At 39.4% G+C, this 21,929-nt stretch overlaps 1 protein-coding gene across 1 annotated transcript in view; it reads left to right on the top strand.

Moving 5' to 3' along the window:
* Positions 1 to 21,929, top strand: part of LOC120533083 (inactive ubiquitin carboxyl-terminal hydrolase 53-like) — a 134,786-nt gene that overhangs the window by 78,032 nt on the left and 34,825 nt on the right. The window contains exons 5-9 of the mRNA XM_039759738.1: positions 3,081 to 3,194; positions 5,205 to 5,287; positions 5,375 to 5,480; positions 9,992 to 10,138; positions 16,393 to 16,542. Of these exons, the coding sequence (XP_039615672.1) occupies positions 3,081 to 3,194; positions 5,205 to 5,287; positions 5,375 to 5,480; positions 9,992 to 10,138; positions 16,393 to 16,542 (600 nt within the window). The remainder of the gene's footprint in view (positions 1 to 3,080; positions 3,195 to 5,204; positions 5,288 to 5,374; positions 5,481 to 9,991; positions 10,139 to 16,392; positions 16,543 to 21,929) is intronic.

Raw genomic sequence — 21,929 nt, forward strand, 5'->3', positions numbered from 1 at the left:
CCCAAGCAGAAGTAAAATGTGAAGTGGGTGAGCCGACTGAAGAACAACTACATCAGGGCCTCAAATTCCAACCAATTTCACTCCAACCAGTTGCTTAATGAGGCGCTGAGTCTTGTTGTTAATTAAACCCGTTCTTTAATTCCATGGCTTGTTGCTGCTCTCATTGTGCAATAGCAGACATTTCCGAAATTGTGGATTTTCTCTTTTCTAAGAGCAGATCAGCATTCTTGAGACCTTCACCTTTCTTTATTTTCAGTTATTGTATGATGGTCACAGTTTACTGGTCCTGTTTTAGCTCATTTTGTATCTCATTATTGTTTGGCTGCTAATTAAGGAAAAAGAAACAATTGAGGGGTCTGAGTCTTCAAGAGGAAGGCAATTAAAATGAAATTCAAAAGAAGTTAATTAGCATCAAAAACAGGTCACTCATTAAGAAAAAGCTGAGAATGAAAACCTGCAGCCACTGCGGCCCTCCAGGACTAGAACTGGGCACCCCTGGTGGACAAATTTGTTGGTACCCCATCATGAAAAAAGAAGAACCCACAATTGTACACAATTGACGCTCTGGGGTCTATACAGGAGGAAAAAATATGACACTCAGAAAATTGATCAAGAGGGATGACAGAAAAGTAGGAAACTTCCTTCAAGTACTGTAGGTCAATGTACCACATTGTTGGTTTGATGTCAAGTGTGCACAGTAAAATGAAAGATAGGGCAGCCTCTAATATACTATATATATATATATATATATATATATATATATATATATATATATATATATATATATATATATATATATATATATGTATATATATATATATATGTATGTATATATATATGTGTTTGTTTTTTTTGGCAAACTCCTTGTTTTTTTTTTTTCTCTCTCTCCGCTATGGTTTCCTTAAATGTTCCACTGACTTTGGTTTACTTGATTTTTATAATGAACTTCCTGTTTTAGGGAGCAGTGCATTTATCAGAAATATCAATAGTCTTCCTAACTCATTCCTTGCAACCTGTTCAAAGTTTCCGTTTCTGTAACAAATTTCCTCTCCTAGCCTGATGATATCTGCCAAAGTAAGTTCTCTGTGTGTTCCAGATCTGCTTCAAAGCGACCTTATGTTTGAAAAGACTGTTGTCGTTATTTGAAGCGGCCCTTTTTCATTCAAATGCATAAATAGAAGACTTCTTTTATTAGTATCTGTTTGGAACTGTTCCCATTCTACAAAGTATCGCCAAAGTGCTCTATCTGTCTCTAAATAACAGGTAATCCTGTCCAGTGCGATCTCTTGACAGTTAAAGAGAACAAAACTGAACCTGGAAGTGACCGTCGTTTGCTTTATTATTGCTGTTTTTTTCTTTTCTATGTTTTCCCTGAGGACTGCAGTGCTGAATGTTAATTGCTGATAATGACTCATTTTGTTTGTGTTCGCATTCTGTTGGTGTTTCAAATAAATTCCTGAACTGAACCAGTGTTAACAAGTTGGGAACCAGTCAGATCCAGAAATGAAAGAAAAAAACCCCTTTGAAGTCTAAATACATACAATTAAAGGAAATGGCAGCAGAAGCAACTTTATATTTCCAAATTAACAGTATTTCAGATAGTTTTAGATCATAAAAGCAAAATGTTATCAGTTATTATTATCATAAATGAATACAATAATGTTTTATTATATCCTAATGTGGCAGATGTGATTGTAAAATAAGTTTCTTTATTTTGTGGTTATGTAAATACATAATAATATTGTTGTGGCCCAATTTGTTCTCTGTAGCAGTGGATAAGGACAAGGACTTCAATTGCTCGGAAGTGTTATTTAGCTCGTGGCCGGGTGTGGGAAGGACAGGACGGGCAACAGGTAAAAGGATGGGACACCAACCGGGTCATCTTGTTTAATTTAAGGAAGTCCAACACAAATAGTGCGGTAACTAAGGAAATAAATGGCCACTCGGCCCCAAAACAACAAAATAAACACTATGGCTTCTCTTTAACAATAACGGTCCGTTCCTTTAGGAGCATTTCAGGGCATGCGTCAAAGAAGGTAGGTGGGTGTGTTGCGATTTGTGAAAATTGAGTGAGGTGCGTTATCCGACTTTATCGTGGTGCAAATGTTTTTTTTTTTTTTGAGCCTTTTGCGTGCATAGATGTTTGATGGAATTCAAATCAGGATTCATTGAATGCCACTTCAGAATAGTCCAAGGTTTTATTCTTTGCCATTCGTGGTGCTTTCTGCGGTGAGTTTTGGCTCATCATCCTGTTGAAGGATCCATGACCTGTGACCTGTGAGTCAGCCACAGAAATGCACGTTCTCGTGGGTTCCTTGCTGTGTAGAGCATAACTATTTTTAAGAGAATGGAGTTTGGATCTTGCAATAATCTGTAGTGAAAGGTGAGGTCTTGTATTGATTTCTGTGCAAACACTGATCGTGAAATGTCACTGATTTCGAGGTTTGATGAACTTGTTTGTTGTCAAAGGGGACCGAGTTGGATTCAGTACCTGCTGTTTACACTCGGCCCATTTTTCATGCTGGTGTTCCCGGCAGTAGCGCAGCAATTTTAACTGCATGGCACATCTGTTTTTTGAACTGCAGTGCAGCTGTTATTGGGAGAGAGAGCTCGTCAACTGGGTTTTACTGCTTAGCAGCGCGCTGACACCCATTGATTCACGGGGTCGCCTCTATTGTTGATCATGTGTCATTTCCTTGTGGCGCTTGGTGCTTCATGGGATACCCCTAACGAGTGTCTAAGATTCACAGGGGGACACATTAAAAGTTATAGAGGTAAAATGCTCAATTTATATGTGCACAGAGTTAAAACTTTTTTTTTTTTTCTTTCTGAGTTCAATTTGTTCACCTGTAGTACTGTTTGTGGTTCAGAAATTAGAAATTTGACATTTTCCTCTTCAAATGTGATATGTCTTTTGTAAGGTGTGAGAACATAAATCAAAGGTTTTTTAGTGGTAGGGGCCATAAATATATTGTGAAGCACTGAGTTAGATGAACCTTCTATCATTCTTTCCCAATCTAAACTTGTGTTGGAATGATGAGCTTACTAATTTCATTTTTATGTTATTCTGATGCTTACAGGAAAATATTCTAGATAGAATTCATTTTCACATTGTGCCTGACAATGAAAAAGACATCTGCACTTCAAAATCCTGTATTACCCACCAGAAGTTTGCAATGACTCTTTATGAACAGGTAGGCAGCTATTTCTGTCCAGTTTCTGTGCAGATTCTGAATTTATATGTAAGCAATTTCTGAATCAAATATGTGGCTGTCCCTTGAAAATGGTCTTTTAAATTGTATGGCAAATACCCTGCCAAGTCTAAATCTAATTTTAAGTATAAAAGAATGTAGAAATTACTAATGAACAGTTAATGCTTCTATAACAAATGTCTGGACTCGTAATAACCTTGAGGTGAGATTTGCTGATGTGTTTATTGTGAATGGCTTGCATTCTCATTACTATTGCAGTGTTTTGAAAAGATTATATCAGCCTCCTCTAAGAGGTTACACCCGTTTGTTGTACAAAGTCCAGGAATTTGTAGTTTGAGTCATTCCTAATAATAAAGTTTACATTGAAATGGTCGTTGAGTAAATATGAAATAAATATTTTGTTATTTTTATAGCATGACTTTGATTCATATATGGGTATGCTGTTTGTGTGTGAGTGTGTGTGTGTGTGTGTGTGTGTCTCTCTCTGTCTCTTTTCTTGATCAATGTAACATATATACACATAATCGGAGTACAAGATAATATCTATCCATCCATTATCCAACCCACTGTATTCTAACTACAGGCTCACGAGGGTCTGCTGGAGCCAATCCCAGCCAACCCAGGGCGCAAGGCAGGAAACAAACCCTGGGCAGGGCACCAGCCCGCCACAGTACAAGAAAATCTTATTATCTGAAACCATGCAGAAAAGTATCTGAATTTCAGTTACATTAATATTAACTTAATTAATAAATTAAACATAAGCTGTAAACAGGAAAGACTCTTTTGATACTGTATGTGTGCTCCATCTGGCAGTGGCTGTGAAAATTACAATAAGTAAGAAACGTGACTGTGAAACAAAGTCGAAATCGGGACAAATTTAGCAGGAGGGGCAGTGAATTTTTTAAGAGGCGGCCCAGTGTTCATTTAGTATACAAATGAAGCCCACACGATTTTCATTTCACAACAAGTACGCCTGAGAATGTATTAGCAAAAGATTACAGCAAACAGAACTTCATCCTACAGTTACACACCTCAGCTTCACAGGATCACACTGTAAACTCGGGCTGCACTGATCAAACCTGTGTAAGGTGGCACTCTCGTACGCTCAAGCTCATCCTTCACTATTTTTTGCTTTTTATTTGATTTTTCAGTGTTTATTGCAAGTTCATTTAGAATTTTATGACCTCTATGGATTGAGCTTCTGACTGGCACAAACAGTGCTAAGTACTTTCCTGTGTTTGAATTTGAATTACCTTCTGGCTGTATTTCTGACATTGTTATGTGAAACTTGAGTGTAAGTATTGGGATACTAAAGAGATTGTTGTGCGGAGAAGCCATCACATTCACACTTAATGTAAAGTAATCCCTCTAATGTACAGGACCCTTGTGAATGCCAAAATAAAAAACACACGACACACAGTCCGGTTTCACAGATGCAGATGATGGTGGTGTAGTTATAAAGTGAAATCTGAAAGTTATGTAAAGTGGTGTCCTGCCACTCCCAGACTAAGACTTTTTCCAACTCAGACAAATAACATGAACAAGCGGGCATAGGACAAGAACATAAATCCAGAGAAGACAGTAATCCAATTGGGTGAAATTGTAATACAGTTGTGCAGTGAAGCGTTGAAACAAAAAGACAACACCAATTACGATCCTGTCGGCTTGTTATCACTCACTTTTAAAACTACCGCCCTTTCATCCAACAGCCCTTGCTGCCTAATTATGCTGTACTTTCGGGTTTGCTTGGATTTGCAGTCCATTTAATTAGTGAGACTCGAGCATTTTCTGTGGTTTTCCATAGTAGATTGTAAAACTCGCTAAATAATTTTCATTTAGTTATTGATAATTGTTCTGTGAATAAGCAGATCTGCATATCGTAAACCCTAAAATGATGACCTGAATAAGTGTGTGTGTGTGTGTGTTTATAATATGTAATGAATTCTGTAATAGTACATTTGAAACCTCTTTATTTTTTGCCTTTTTATTTAGAGTGTTTGTCGCAGTTGTGGAGCATCATCTGACCCCTTGCCTTTTACAGAATTGGTGCATTATGTTTCAACAACAGCTCTGTGGTAGGTGATTTTTAGGACAGGCTTCAGTATCTTGATAACTTGTAGGAAGTACCAATAAAGTCTTACTTTTTGATGTGTTCCTTTCAGTGATCAAGTAAACAAAATGATGGAAAGAAATGAACGCCTTAAATCAGATATGTTTGGAGAACTGCTGCAAGCGGCAAGCACCGTTGGTGATCTTAGGAACTGTCCAGTAGGTGAAATGTTGTAAAATACTAAACTGAAGTCTTTTTGATTTTACTTGTAATCAGTTCTTCATTTCTGTAATAGAGAACATTCAATTTATGATACTGGCTATTTGTGACATTGACTTTCCATACAACTTCTCACCCCACGGATTACATTAACAACCCTAAAGAAGGAGGAAATCTTTCACAGTAGTAGACATGGCTGCAAACTTCTTCTTCTTTCGGCTACTCCCGATAGGGGTTGCCCCAGCAGATCATCTTCTTCCATATCTTGCATAGTTGAAATTAATCTTCTTGTTCTTTCGGCTGCTCCTGTTAGGGGTCACCACAGCAGATCATCTTCTTCCATATGTTTCTGTCCTCTTGTTCTGTTATACCCATCACCTGCATGTCCTCTCTCAGCACATCCATACACTTTCGCTTAGGCCTTCCTCTTTTCCTCTTCCCTGGCAGTTCTATCCTTAGCACCCTTCTCCCAATATACCCAGCATCTCTCCTCTGCACATGTCCACTCCCAACTGTCCAACTTGAGCTGACCCTCTAATGTCCTCATTTCTAATCCTGTCTATCCTCGTCATACCCAATGCAAATCTTAGCGTCTTTAACTCTGCCACCTCCATTTCTGTCTCCTACTTTTTGGTCAGTGCCACCGTCTCCAACCCATATAACCCAGCTGGTCTCACTGCCGTCCTGTAGACCTTCCCTTTCACTCTTGCTGATACCTGTCTGTCACAAATTACTCCTGACACTCTTTTCCACCCTTCTCTCTTCTTCACCCCTCTTCCACAATCCCCATTACTCTGTACTGTTGATCCCAAGTATTTAAACTCATCCACCTTCGCCAACTCTACTCCCCTCATCCTCCCCAATCCACTGACCTTCCTCTCATTCACACACATGTATTCTGTCTTGTTCCTACTGACCTTCATTCCTCTCCTCTTCTCTCATATCTCCACCTCTCCAGGGTCTCCTCAAACTGCTCCCTACTCTCTCCACAGATCACAATGTCATCAGCAAACATCACAGTTCACGGGGACTCCTGTCTAATCTCGTCTTTCAGCCTGTCCATCACCATTGCAAATAAGAAAGGGCTCAGAGCCGATCCCTGATGTAATCTTGCCTCCGTCACTTCTACCGCAGACCTCACCACTGACGCACTTCCCTCGTACATATCCTGTACAACTCTTACGTACTTCTCTGCCTCTCCTGACTTCCTCATACAATACCATCAAGTAAAAAAAAAAAAAAAGAATAAACTGTACTGTATGTGAGGATGGAATGTTAATGATAAAAAAACGATAATGTGAATGTAGTTGTATAGTGCTGTACAGTAAAGTAAGTGAGGACAATTGAATTAATTGCATACATCTGATCCTGCTTAAACATGAGGCTTTACACACAACTTCCTGTGTTGGTTCATCACTGCTATGCAGTTAATGATGAAGCCCCCAATAAAGTGTTTAATCCATCTTATCTCCCCACTGTCACGTTCTTTTAAAAAGTTGCCCATGTTAAATCTTTCAGTTTCAATATGCAAAACTTGTCATCTTCTCAAAGTGTAAAAAAAAAAAGAAAAACGTTTAACTATCGTTAATTAACTTTTGTACATTTTTGTAGAATTTTAATTTACTGGTCTATTAGTTTTAATTTTTTACTTTTACAACTTGTGTTAATGGAACAATTTGGGACATGTGGTCAAACTTAACTTTTTTTTTTTTTACTATCATAGGAGAAACGTTGTTTTGCTATTTGTCACACATTTTATAGTCAACGTACATTAACATTGCATAGCAGGGACTGCTTGTTTTGTCATAAAGTATGAATTTACATTAATAACCACAATTTATTAATCCTAAAAATTCAAAAAAGTACACTTGCTGCTTTAAGGTGTTTTTTAATGTTTAGTGTCTTAAGACAGTCATAACACTTAACATAAGAAATATTTAACATGACAGACTCCATATGCAGTGTAAAGTACCAAGAATATGCTTATTTAGAACTTTTCATAATCAAAGAGATTGTGATTAAAAAGAATTGGCGTAATTGCTACAAAATATGATTGTCTGAATTTCAGTAACAGCCTCTCCTTCTCCAGCAAATCTCAATGCAGCCTTAAACAGAGTTTATCGTAACCCACATATACAGTTACAGAAAAATGGAGCAAATAATAGGCAAGTCTGGTTTTATCTGCAAGAGCATCTTCTACCAGGATGGTTGCTACATCTTTATATGCCACATTCCTGAAATTTGTTCTGTCCTTGAACTTATGAAGTTACTAATAATAATTGTTAAATTTAAATTTACTTTGATGATAAGAATAGTAACAAAACCATCAGTCACACAATGAACATTTACAGAGATGCAAAAATGTCTAGAAACACGTTGCAAACTGGCTTAATTTATTTACAGTATACCTGTGGCATTTAGATAGAACTTTATCTAGCCCTGGGGTGAGATTTGTTTTTTTACAGAAGAACTTTACATAAATACATAAAATAAAAATATCAATCTAGAGCTATATATTACATATATATTGACCTGAAATTTGGTACACATATACTGTGTGACCTCTACTGTCTGCTTTCGGGGTGATGATTTTTATTACTATTTTTATTGTATTTTATTGTAGAATTAGCTCTTGGCAGCAGCACATGTATACAGGCGCCGTTCTAATTCCCTACTACCTTCGCCATCATTTCCTCTACTTTTTCATATCATAAATCATTCTTGAGGCAGATTGAACACTTTAGTGCCAGTTTTAGTGAAAAATTAAGAAAAACGTACTAAGTAATTGCAACACAAAAACTGACAATCAGTTTTAATGCGAAAAAAGATGCCGATGGAAGAAGAGAAAAAGCGGGCCGCTAGAGTGGAGAAAAGAGCTGCTCATTAAGCAGCAAGCACATCAACCTCTGAGCAAACGAATGCTAAACGTACAGAGAAAGAGGAGGAAAACTATAAGTCAAGTGTATTCACTGCATGTTATCGTGCAGTACGCCGTTACTGGTACAATATACTAGCTGTGTAAGCCCGTGCTGTAAAAAGCCCAGGGTCCTAGAAACTATTGAAATCGTCAGGAAAAAAAATTGAAATGTAGAGATGTCAGGTAATTGAAAGGAACTCCTCTGGGCATCTCTCTCCTAGGAGGATTTGTTTTGCAGACGCTTGTGTATTAGCGGTGGGAGGAAAAGTAAAAGAGATACAGTTTTGCCGATGTTAGCGGCTAAGCGACTTTGTCTTTCTTCTGAGGTTTTCTTTTTGCTGATCTGCTTGCCTCGCTTGTGTTATTAGTGGCTAAGCAAGTTTTCTGTTTCCTCAGAATCGGAGCCCTTACCCTGACTCCACCTCTCACTTCCGGGCCAGACAGACACACACACTTTCTCGTGTAGACGTTTATATATAAGATATATACTGCATATACACACACACACGACAATAAAGGAAATAAATTTAAAAGAAAAGAAAACCTCTGACTTGACAGTCACAGTGAGGCGCTACACAGGCAGATTGCTTTTGGTACAAAGCAGTCGGAATATTGTTTCTTGACTCATTTCTGCTGAATAATATAATCATAAGTGAATAATTTAATATATGAATGGCCATTATTAGTTGCATATGACATGTAATAGATAGATAGACTGACTTTATTTGTCCCCAGGAGGAAATTAAAAATTTACAGAACCGTAAACTGGAAACATATATACATATAACAATCCGTTCAAGTCATCTTTGATATACTATTTTGATCCCCAAGTGGAAATTGTGTTTTTTGCATGAACTTTGGAGGTTAAAGTGCAGGGTCGGTCATAATACGGCGACCTGGAGTAATTTTCAGGTTTAAAGGCCTTTCTCAGGGCAGTCACTTTCCAAATGCCAGTGCAGATCCTTAGGTACAGAGCCACCACACTGCTTACAAAATAAATTCCAAACTGATTCCCAGTTCACTTGGAAAAAAGTATACTTTATATTTTATATTTTATACTTTATTAATTCCGAAGGAAATTACTTGGTTTTCACATACCCCTTGGGGTCAGAGTGCAGGGTCAGCCATTGTACAGCGCCCCGGAGCAATTAAAGGTTAAGGGCCTTGCTCAAGGGCCCAGCAGAGTAGCATCTCTTTTGGCAGTGACGGGGATTTGAACTGGTAACCTTCGGGATACCAGCGCAGATCCTTAGCCTCAGAGCCACCACTCTGCCTTGCGTTACATTTTGGGCAAGAAGTAAAATTTCAATAGTTTAGCTGCATTTATCATATGCTGTAGTCGAAGAGCTTAGTTTTTATTATAAACTCTTCTGTTTATAGCACAATATTTGGAAGCATTTAAACTCATGAAAGTAGGAATGTATATAAGCTTTTAAATAACCTGTTCAACTTCTTTTCTTTTTATGTACTTGTTACTGATAATTTTATATTTAAATATTCATGGCAGTGAAGCATATTTTGTTTTGCCTATTTTACAAACTATTAAACTCTACCACAGTTTATATTTATTCGTTTTTGTATTTGCAATTTTAGAGCAACTGTGGGCAGAAGATTAAGATACGGCGTGTGTTAATGAACAGCCCAGAAATTGTTACCATAGGCTTGGTCTGGGACACTGAGAACTCCGATCTGACTGATGATGTCATCAGATCTCTTCGGCCACACCTGAATCTGTCTGGGGTAAGGCTGGTCTTCCTGATCTCACATTGTAAGACTGACATGATCAGTGGCATCTATATTTCTTTTCTTTGGGATGGCTTGTTTGCTTCTTTGGACCTTATCTTGCGTTAAGTGGTATTGATGATGATAGCATAAAACTAATAAACTTTAACATAATCTTCAGGAAATTATTATTTTTTTACTTCTAAGAATGAAGCCTTGAACAAAAATGTGTGTGTTGAACTATTTTTGTGCTCTCTGTATATTAGATTTGTCCGGTGATAGTGGTTATTTGGCAAAAGCATTTCTGTATGGTAACTAAGAGTTAAATTAGGAATCTGCCTCCCAGCTTTATAGAATTAAAACGCTTGTCGTAATGTAGCTGTCTTGTTTCAACAGTTCATCTAATTGATTGACCCTTGCTTGTATTATGGTTATGATTTCAGTATTTGAGCTTAAACCTGTGGCACTCAAGAATAAAAATACTGTACATAAATCTGCCAGTAATAAGCTCATCACAAAAGTTGCAAACATTTGTCATATTGTCCATCCATCCATCCATTATCCAACCCGCTATATCCTAACTACAGGGTCACCGGGGTCTGCTGGAGCCAATCCCAGCCAACCCAGGGCACAAGGCAGGAAACAAATCCTGGGCAGCGCGGCAGCCCACCGCAGGACGCACGCACACACACACCAAGCACACACTAGGGACAATTTAGGATTGCCAATGCACCTAACCTGCATGTCTTTGGACTGTGTGAGGAAACCGGAGCACATGGAGGAAACCCACACAGACACAGCGAGAACATGCAAACTCCACGCAGGGAGGACCCAGAAAGCGAACCCGGGTACAGTGAACTTAATTTGGCTATTTTGACCTTAATAAACAGGAAAGATTCTTCATCTTTCATGAGACTAAAAAAATGGTATAGATTAGGGGTTCTCATAGTCAGTCCTGGGGACCTCCTGTGGCTGCAGGTTTTTGTTCCACCCAGCGTCTATTTTGAATTAGACTCCTGGGCTAATTAAGTGAACTGTTATTTCCCAGATTCTGTGTTTTGGGAACAATATAGAAATTAGAAAACTAATTTTGGTAAACGAACCCGGGTCTCCTAACTGTGAGGCATCATATTGTTTTAAAAAAAAAAAGTCCATGCTTGTTGCAACAAGAAAATGGAAAGTAAGTCTGATGAAGAGAGGTACTGTAAATGTATGCTGATTAGGACATGCATGTAAAAATGTAACAGTATTGACCCTGGGGAACCTACAAACCTATTGTAATCAACATTTTTGGGCGAAGAGTGACCCAGTTTATTTTGTACCAGAAAGAATCATCTTCTTCTTATGGCTGCTCCTGTTAGGTGTTGCCACAGCAGATCATCTTGTTCCATATCTTTCTGTCCTCGTCATCTTGTTCTGTTATACCCATCACCTGCATGTCCTCTCTCAACACATCCATAAACCTTCTCTTAGACCTTCCTCTTTTTCTCTTCCCAGACAGCTCTATTTTAAGCACCCTTCTCCCAATATTCTCAGCATCTCTCCTCTGCACATGTCCAAACCAACACAATCTCGCCTCTTTGACTTTGACTCCCAACTGTACCACCTGAGCTGACCCTCTAATGTCCTCATTTCTAATCCTGTCCATCCTTGTCACACCCAATGCAAATCTTAGCATCTTTAACTCTGCCTCCTCCAGCTCAGTCTCCTGTTTCACCGTCTCCATCCCATATGACACAGCTGATCTCACTACCGTAGACCTTCCCTGTCACTCTTGCTGATACCCGTCTGTCACAAATCACTCCTGACACTGTTCTCCAGCCACTCCAGCTTGCCTGCACTCTCTTCTTCACTTCTCTTCCACACTCCCTGTTATTTTGTACTTTTGATCCCAAGTATTTAAACTCGCCCATCTCCCTGCAACCTCACCATTCCTCTGACCTCTCTCTCGTTCACACACATGTATTCTGTCTTGGTGGTCCTACTGACCTTCATTCCTCTCCTTTCTAGTGCATAGCTCTTTTTTTCTTGTACCAGAAAGAATTCCTGAGCTAAAAAAAGCCAGCTGGCTACTCCTGCTTCCCTAAAAAATTACTGGTGCACAGAAAAGATGTGAAATGATTGTGCAATCCAACTTTGAGGTCAGTCTGTAATAATACCGCATCTCTTATTCATTGTAATGTCATGTCTTTTTAACTGGAAAAAACTGGATGAAATGGCCTCAGACAGTCAAGCAACCAAAAACATATCCCATAATACAACAGTACACAAGTCTTGCATCCTACCACTCATTTCTTTGCTAAACCCAACTTTACTCTTCGTGCCAAACCTGCCAAGCCTAGTTTTCTGCATGTAGGCAGGTCATTGTCTTGAAGTGCCAACACCTACATTTTCCATCTTGTGACTTCCCATTTCACGTTTTTGGTACACTCTGTTCTTTTAGTGTAATTAACATAACCTTATACGCAGAATTTTTATTTCAGTACTGTATAATGAATTCCTTGCAGAATTTTTATTTTAATCTTCCTTTTTCACAGAACCTCTGACATTTGTATTCTGTACAAGTCTATAGACATTTCATGACTCAATGATGTTTGTTGGTTTACTAATACTTTATAATTTCATGTCTCTGATAAATGTAACCCATCTTTTATGGAACATTTTGATCAAAATGGTTTATGTCTCTCTATTATAATAAAAAAAATCCTGGGACGAGACAAGACTTTTTCAGAGAGATACTTTCATGTCCTGCGAGACGAGACTTTGTGCCAAGGGATTTAACCCACACCCGGGGCCAGAAATAAAGGACAAAGAGTAGATGACAAAGTAGAACGTCATTAAGAATTCAAAAATGTTGGCACGATACACATGCAGGTTAGAGATAATGAAAGTACTAAAATTTGAAAGTCTCAAAAAAATGATAGTAAACAAATGGAAATTATTACTTGGTGAAATAACGGAACAGCGAAAAGAGATTGAATATATTTTTCGGATTTAAACTTTAAGTCTGAGACTTGTAGATCGTCTAATTCATGTTGCCATCAGTAGTGTTTGTTCCCAATGAAGAGGCGTATCAATTAAATGAAATTAAAAAAATGTGTTATTTGGTGAAAATGCAATCCACATACGCACATGGCAGAGATGCAAAGTGGCTGTTGCGTAGTGCAGGCCGGGGGAGGGGTTGGCGAGCGAAGCCCCCTAATAAATTTAAAAAAATAAAGAAGCTCCAGCACAGCTCCTCGTGAAAGCACATTTTTAACTTATGAAATGATCATCTTACCATTTCCTGTTTTCTTTGTTTGAAAATAGGCCCACCCAACTATCCTTGAATCCTGAGGTAGTTTGATATCAAACCTCTCATGGGGTGCATTTACTCAAGCTGTGTTTCAGTATGTTACTGTTTGCTGCTATCACAATACATTAATGACTTTCTCATAAGACGACTTCATGCTAGTAAAGCAATACTCCCCTTGGTACTCGGTCAGTATGGGCTGATACACACACCTATAGTGGATGGCAGCGATTATGTCTTATCTGTAGCTTAGGAAATCAGAAATCTGTGCATTCTTTCTGTGTTCGACATCCCCAAAGGCATGCAGGGTAGGTTATGTGGTGACACTGAATAGGCCCCATATGTTTTTGAGAGTAGGTGTTTGCATGGGAGGGTCTTTTGATGGACTGGTGGTTTGTCCAGGGCTGTTTCCGGCCTTATTCCTAATGTTTCTGGGATAGACTCCAGCCCTCTTTGACCCAGAGTTGAATTAAGTGAGTTTGAAAATGGTATGTTTTTATCAATTGTTATCAATTTATATCTCTTTCAGAGTTGATTCTTGAATTGCTAGTAGTATTCCTCCATGGCTGCAGTTTGGTATCCCTGGTGTCACTTTTTGGTATTGTTCTCATATTCTCATAACATTTAATCACTTTTATTCACCTAGCATTTCTGTTATAAACATTGTTTTTTTTCCTTAGGCTTCTTTACTCATGCATTGCAGAAATCTAATATTTTATTCTACAGCATCAACTTTTGAATGTTAGTTCATAAACTGTAAGGTGATATATGAGTAGCATAGTGACACGGGGTTAGAGTTTTGGCTCACAGCTGCAGGGACCTCGGTTCAGTTCACCTCCTGGTCTCTCTGTGGAGTTTGTTCATCCTGCCTATCTGGGTTGTCTCCAAGAACTCCAAGATTATTGTATCTTTGGGCTGATTGATGGGTTCAGTCTGGCCTAGTATTAAGTTATTGGAATTACATCGGTTAATGGTTCATGGTGTATACCTGTTGTAGTGATATGGGGTTACTCAGTTTTAGCTAATAGCCTCCCTGTACTTTGAAAACATTGGTTGAAAACATAACTGTGTAATCATCCAGCACCCCGTTCAAGAATCATTCCTGCCTCGCAGCTGAAGCTTGCCGGGATAGGCTACATCTTCCCTGCTACACTGCTCTGTAAAAGCAGGATTAGAAAAAGGATGGAATCATGAATATTATGGATGCACTTCTGTTGAGGCTTAACATTTCTGATATTCATTTTACTGGTACAAGTGGTTTTGTAAAGTTGATCGAGTTTTAGTTTTTGCCAAGCAGGGTGACCAGAACTCTCTGAAATATACAACGTCACGATCGGTGAATCCTAGCACTTCAATTACCTCTTTGCTCTGATTTATGCCTTGATAATTACTTCTCATGCAGTTAAAAAAAAAAAAAAAAAACTTCTTTTGTACTGCGATACAGAGTGATAAATAGTCCTAGGAATTCATCTTGTGATCGATGAATTCATCTTATGCCTGGAGCTTCTTAACACACGTCTAATGTCTTGTTTTTTTATACTCTATCTCCTCTCCCTTTTAATGTAGCAGATTATTATTATTCATTTTTTTTTCCTCTTATGGCTGTCCCGCCACCTTTCCAGCCTGTCATTTGTAAATAACATGAAACCAATATAGTCATATTCATTAATCATTTTAAATATGTTTGTTTTTTTATATGTCTTCTTGATCCTTACCCAGTATTATGTACTAGCTGAAATACCCAGTGTTGCCCAGAATGAAAATAAAGTTGTTTTTTTTTGTTTTGTTTTTTTAATTGTCTGAGAAAAATTTAATTAAAAAAAAACACAACTTTAAAAATAAATTAACAAACAATGAAGACACACTAATGTGCTTGTCTTGCGGTCTTGTATGTATGTTATCATCCAGTTGGCGCTCTGAACTGGGCAACTTGATTTAATTTCAAAAGCAATAGGTGCGCCGTGGTGCTCAAAAAAAAAGAATGCTGGCAGTCTCCTCCAGTTTGTGCTCTGGTGGTCGTTCCGAGTGTCAACTGGATTGATAACATGCCGAGACCACAAGATCAACCCCACCCTACCCTTGAAGGGGGTGGGTTAGGGTTGATTGCACCCTACGGTATTTTTAGTCGACCAATGAGAAGCGTTGTTCCAAGCCCCAGCCGTTCAGAAGTGATACTGGAACATACATAATACATACATACATACATACATACACACATTGATTTATTTATACATATATACTACGCCACCCTATATATATATATATATATATATATATATATATATATATATATATATAGGGTGCCACAGTGGTAGCGCTGCTTCCTCGCAGTTAGGAGACCCAGGTTCCTCCCTGCGTGGAGTTTGCATGTTCTCCCCGTGTCTGTGTGGGTTTCCTCCCACAGTCGAAAGACATGCAGGTTCGGTGCATTGGCGATCCTAAATTGTCCCGAGTGTGTGCTTGGTGTGTGTGTGTGTACATACCCTGTGGTGGGCTGGTGCCCTGCCCGGGGCTTGTTTCTTGCCTTGCACCCTGTGTTGGCTGGGATTGGCTCCAGCAGACCCCTGTGACCCTGTAGTTAGTATATAGCGGGTTGGGTGATGGATGGATATATAGACAGATAGACAGATATAGATAACAAACTCACCCAAGTCCTGTAAGTAAACATATTAACGCTGAATCCAACACATATATAATTTTCTGTCTCCCAGCACTCAAACAATATATCACATTTGGTGGACTGGCTTGTGCTTTAAAGGGTCCAGGGTAAAACAAAAAAAAAATAAAATACAGTGTCAGACTTGCTAAACTCTTTAATTTGAATGATTAAAGTTGCATGACAGACATTTAAATGCCAAATGTGATAAACCTGTTGTGTACAATTTTCAGATATTTAGCGAAATCTTTTTAATAATGTTAACAAAGTAATTATGTTTGTATGAACAGGTCACACTCTTAAATTTTCACTTTTTCTTTTTAGCTTTACTATCGTGTAACAGATGAGCAAGCTAAAAGGAGTGAGCTCCTTCTTGTTGGGATGATTTGCTTCTCTAGTAGACATTACTGTGCCTTTGCTTATCACACCAAATCCTCCAAATGGGTTTTCTTTGATGATGCCACTGTAAAAGAAGTAAGTATGATCTAACTGTATAACTTTGAAGCCAGTGGGCATAAGAAGTTTCTCTTATATAGTTTTTTGGCTGTGGCAGATGATTATAATGTCTTTCCAGCATCTCGCCCGGTTGTGGGCACAGATTTTATCAGTGTACCAGGGTAAGTTATTGGACGGTAAGCTCCATTTGGAGGCGTATGTCCTTAAAGTGGTTCATATGAGTATGTAAAGGCAGTTACACAATTAGGGTCACCCTAACAGTTCCACTTTCCATTAGTTGCATGGCCTTCGTAAAAGTCTTATTTGTCTGCATTTCAGTAGAGAATCTGCCTTCAGTTAATAAGAGGTCTCCGAGCTTTACGGTGCCACTGATAGCAATATACACCTTTCAGGCAGTACTTCCCGACCACTTTCACTGTTTTTCAAATAGGCAGCTAGTGTTTCCAAGGAGGTATGGTGCACAGAATTAAATAACATATGGAGTAAGGAAGTATTTCTAGCAACTGTAGTCAAATCTTCAATCCCCTTCCCTTTTTTCTTATAGATCCTTTTAAATTGAATGTTTTTGAGAGATTAGTCCTGGAAATACTTCACCCCCTGGCTAGGTCTGCATTAGATCCCCTACAGTTTGCCTACCAGGAGAGGATTGGGGTTGAAGATGGCATCATCTACTGTACCTGCTGCACTGTGCCTATAGTCACCTAGACAAGCCAGGAGGAACTTTTAGGATTATGTTCTTTGATTTCTCATGTGCTTTTAACACCAGCCAGCCATTCTGGGGAGTAAGCTGTTTGTAATGCAGGTGGACGCTCCCTTAGTTTTGTGAATCATGAACTATTTAACTGAAAGTTCGCAGTATGTGCAGCTACAGGGCCGTGTGTTTTGACACTTGGCTGTGTAACACTGGTGCTCCACAAGGGACAGTCCTGTCACCGTTCCTTTTCACTTTGTACACTGTGGATTTTAGCAACAACACAGAGGTCTGCCATCTGCAGAAATTCTCTGATGACTCTGCAATAGTGGGACATACTGTATCCGGCATGATGACAAGATGGAATATAAGTGGGTAGTAGACAGTTGTTTGGAATGGTGTGAGCTGCAGGTCAACACCAGTAAAACTAAAGAACTGGTGATGGATTTAAAAAGATCACAATCTCCAGTTACTCCCCCGTCTATAGGACTAGAAGTATCTGGGGATGTATATGAACAGTAAGTTAGACTGGTATATGAACTCTCTGGCCATATATAAGAAGGGTCACAGTAGACTGTATTTCCAACACAGACTCCAAAGGTCTGCCATATTATGCTGTGGATGTTCTATGAGGGTGTGGTTGCCTGTGCCAATTTTTGTTCGCATGGTGTTGCTGGAGGGGCAGCAGGAAGGTGGCAGACATAAAGAGTTTTAACAAACTGATTCATAAGGCTGTCTCTGTGGTAGGAGGGAAACTGTGTCAGATCAGAGAATGCTGTGTAGACTTCAGTCTGTTATTGAACATGCCATAGTGTTGTGGGTGGACAGAGGAGCATTTTTAGAAGTAGACTGACAAGCATAAAGTGCTCCACTGAACGTCACAGAAAATCCTTTCTCTCCACAGCCATCAGCCTCTATAACTCCTCTTCCAGTTACTCATCCACACAATAAGCAGTTCCGCCTTTCCTTAATGGATCTCCCAGAACATTTTTAACTTTTTAGATATGCAATAACTTGTCTGCTGCTTCTCACGTGAATAACTTATTATTGGTTCTCGGAATGTGCAATATTTCACTTATATGTGCAGTATTATGTAAAATACTTCCAGGTCAGTGTGCTATTATTGTGTAGTAAACTAGGGATTTTGTGCCTTTGTCTGTTTGTACAGTTGTAACATGAGGAATTTCTTTCAGCATTAATAACGTTTTTGTTCCGATTCTGATTCACTGCCCAGACCTGGACATGTTAGACACTACTTATAGCCTTCAGTAGAATTATTATGTAAAATTAACCAGAAGTTTCGCATGCATACTGTACATTCAAATAATCTAGAATAAGTAGTATATACTCCATATTGTTTAATTTCCGCTATAATTTTCAAGTTACAGAATGCTGGCCTAAGCATTTGTTGAAATCTTTCCTTAACTATTTTATCCATTCATTTGTTTTCCAACTTGCTTATTCAATACAGGAGTGTGGCAACCCAGAATTCATCCTAACAACACTTGCCACAAGACAGGAACCAGCCATAGAGAAGACAGCAGTTTGCTTCAAGGCATATTACATCAGTAATTAACAAGCTTCTTTAGAGTAAATGGTCAAACGGAGAGGTTTACCTACCTTGGCAGTGACATTCATGTCTCTGGTGACTCTTCCTGTAAAGTCAGTAGACGGAATGGGAGAGCATGGGGGGTCATGAGATTGCTGGAAAGGGGTGTGTGGCGCTCCCGATATCTAGGCAAAAGGACAAAGGTCCAAGTCTTTAGAGTCATGTTGTGAGACATGGATGCTATCCAGTATCCTGAGATGAAGACTGGACTCCTGTGGTCCTGTCTCTTCGGAAAATCCTTGGGTGCCATCGGTATGACTTTGTGTCGAATGAGCGGTTGCTCATGGAGTCCCGAATGAGGCACATTACCTGCATTGTGAGGTAGCGTCAGTTACGGCACTACGGCCAAGTGGCGTGTTTCCCCGAGGGTGATCCGGCTAATAAGATCCTCATTGTTGGGGACCCGAGTGGCTGGACCAGGCCAAGGGGTCGCCCATGTAACACCTGGCTGCGGCAGATAGAGGGTCATTTCTGGAGGGTGGGACTGGACCGCGTTTCTGCCTGGAGGGTTGCCAACCGGGATCCCGAGCTGTATCGACGTGTAGTGGGTGCGGTAACACACTGTACCAGTGCACACTCCCCAACTTGACTTAACTTGTCAAACAAACATGCCAACTGCACACTTGGCAGTGAATCAGGCCCAGTATTCTGCTCCGAGTCACTAGTACTAACCATATACAAGGGTGCTTTAAACAACTTGCAGTCATGACCGAAATTATCGGCAACCCTGGAATTTTCCCAGAAAATGCACCAATTCTCCCAGAAAATTGCTGCAATTCCAAATGTTTTGGTATACATATGTTTATTTCCTTTATGTGCATTGGAACAACACAAAAAAACAGAGAAACAAAGCCAAATCTGACATCATGGCACCTTTTCAAAATTGTGGGAAAATCGTTTTATTTCAAGCATATGATGCTCGTTTGAACTCACCTGTGGCAAGAAACAGGTGCTGGTAATATAGCAATCACACCTGAAGCCAGTTAAAATGTAGAAAAGTTGACTCAACCTTTGTGTTGTGTGTCTGAGTGTGCCACACTAAGCATGGAGAACAGCAAGAAGAGCAGAGAATTGTCTGAGAATCTGAGAACAAAAATTGTGGAAAAATATCAACAATCTCAAGGCTACAAGTCCATCTCCAGAGATCTTCATGTTCCTTTGTCCACTGTGCGCAACATAATCAAAAAGTTCACAACACATGGCACTGTAGCTAATCTCCCCGGACGTGGACGGAAGAGAAAAATTGATAAAAGACTGCAACAAACGATAGTCCGAATGGTGGATAAACAGCCCCAGTCTACTTCAGAACACATTCAAGCTGTTCTGCAGACTCAGGGTGCAACAGTGTCAGTTCGAACTATCCATCGACATCTGAAAGAAATGAAACGCTATGACAGGAGAGCCAGGAGGACCCCACTGCTGACACAGAAACATAAAAAAAGCCAGGCTGGGGTTTGCCAAAATGTACTTGAGGAAGCCAAAATCCTTCTGTGCGAACGTCTTGTGGACTGATGAGACCAAAGTGGAGCTTTTTGGTAAAGCTCATCATTCTACAGTTTGCAGAAAATGGAATGAGGCCTACAAAGAAAAGAGCACAGTACCTACAGTCAAACATGGTGGAAGTTCTAAGATGTTTTGCTGCTTCTGGCACTGGATGCCTTGACTGTGTGCAAGGCATCATGAAATCTGAAGACTACCAAAAGATATTGGGGCGCAATGTAGGGCCCAGTGTCAGAAAGCTGGGTCTGCGTCAGAGGTCATGGGTGCTCCAGCAGGACAATGACCCCAAACATACCTCTAAAAGCACCCAGAAATGGTTGAAGACAAGTTCTGAAGTGGCCAGCAATGAGTCCGGATTTAAGTCCGATTGAACACTTATGGAGAGATCTCAGAATTGCTGTTGGGAGAAGGCGCCCTTCAAATGTGAGAGACCTTGAGCAGTTTGCAAAAGAAGAGTAGTCGGAAATTCCAGTTGAGAGGTGTAACAAGCTTGTTGATGGTTATAAGAAGCGCTTGATTTTAATTATTTTTTCCCAAAGGACGTGCAACCAAATATTAAGTTGAGGGTGCCAATAATTTTGTCCAGCCTAGTTTTTGAGTTTTGTGTGAAATTATGTCATATTTGGCTTTTTTCTGGTTTTTTTTGTGTTGTTCCAATGCACATAAAGGAAATAAACATGTGTATACCAAAACATTTGTAATTGCAACAATTTTCTGGGAGAAATGGTGCATTTTCTGGGAAAATTCCAGGGGTGCCGATAATTTCGGCCATGACTGCATGAGCCATTAACGCTGAAATAATGCATTTTGTTAGTGCCGAGGAGTTCTTAAGTCTATCAAGGGCCATCGTGAACTGGGAAGTTCCTTCAAACAAAGTCTGAAAAGCTGTTGCAAAACGGAACACTGCTGTTTTTAATATACAGTATAAAAATGATTTGGAGAGTAATATAAATAACAAGCTGGTTATGTTTGCAGATGATACCAAGCGAGGTGGACTGGCAGATAATCGAGAATCTGTTGTATCATTACAGCATACAGGCTTGGGCGAATTTGTGGCAGTTGAAATTTAATGTCAGTAAATGTACGTAGGAATTAAAAATGTGAGGTTTGGATACATAATGGGAGGTCTGAAAGTCAAAAGTACACCTTATGAGAAGGATTTAGGAATCGTAGTGGACTTGACTCTATCAACTGGCAGACAGTGTTCAGAAGCCATTAAGAAGGCTAACAGAATGTCATGTTATATAGCGCCTTGATGCGTGGAGTACAAGTCACAGGAGGTTCTGCTGAAGGCCTCATCTGGAGTACTGGGTGCAGTTTTGGTCTCCAGGCTACAAAAAAAGGACATAACAGCATTAGAAAAACTCCAGAGAAGAGCGACTAGGCTGATTCCAGGGCTATAGGGGATGAGTTCTGAGGAAAGATTGAAAGATCTGAGCCTTTTCAATTTAAGCAAAAGAAGATGAAGAGCAGACCTGACTGAAGTGTTTAAAATTATAAAGGGAATTAGCACAGTGGATGGAGACTGTGACCTTAAAATGAGTTCATCAAGAACATGGGGACACAGTTGGAAGCTTGTTAAGGGTAAATTTCGCACAAACATTA

The sequence above is a fragment of the Polypterus senegalus genome, chromosome 7 (assembly GCF_016835505.1).
Source record: "Polypterus senegalus isolate Bchr_013 chromosome 7, ASM1683550v1, whole genome shotgun sequence".
NCBI lineage: Eukaryota > Metazoa > Chordata > Cladistia > Polypteriformes > Polypteridae > Polypterus > Polypterus senegalus.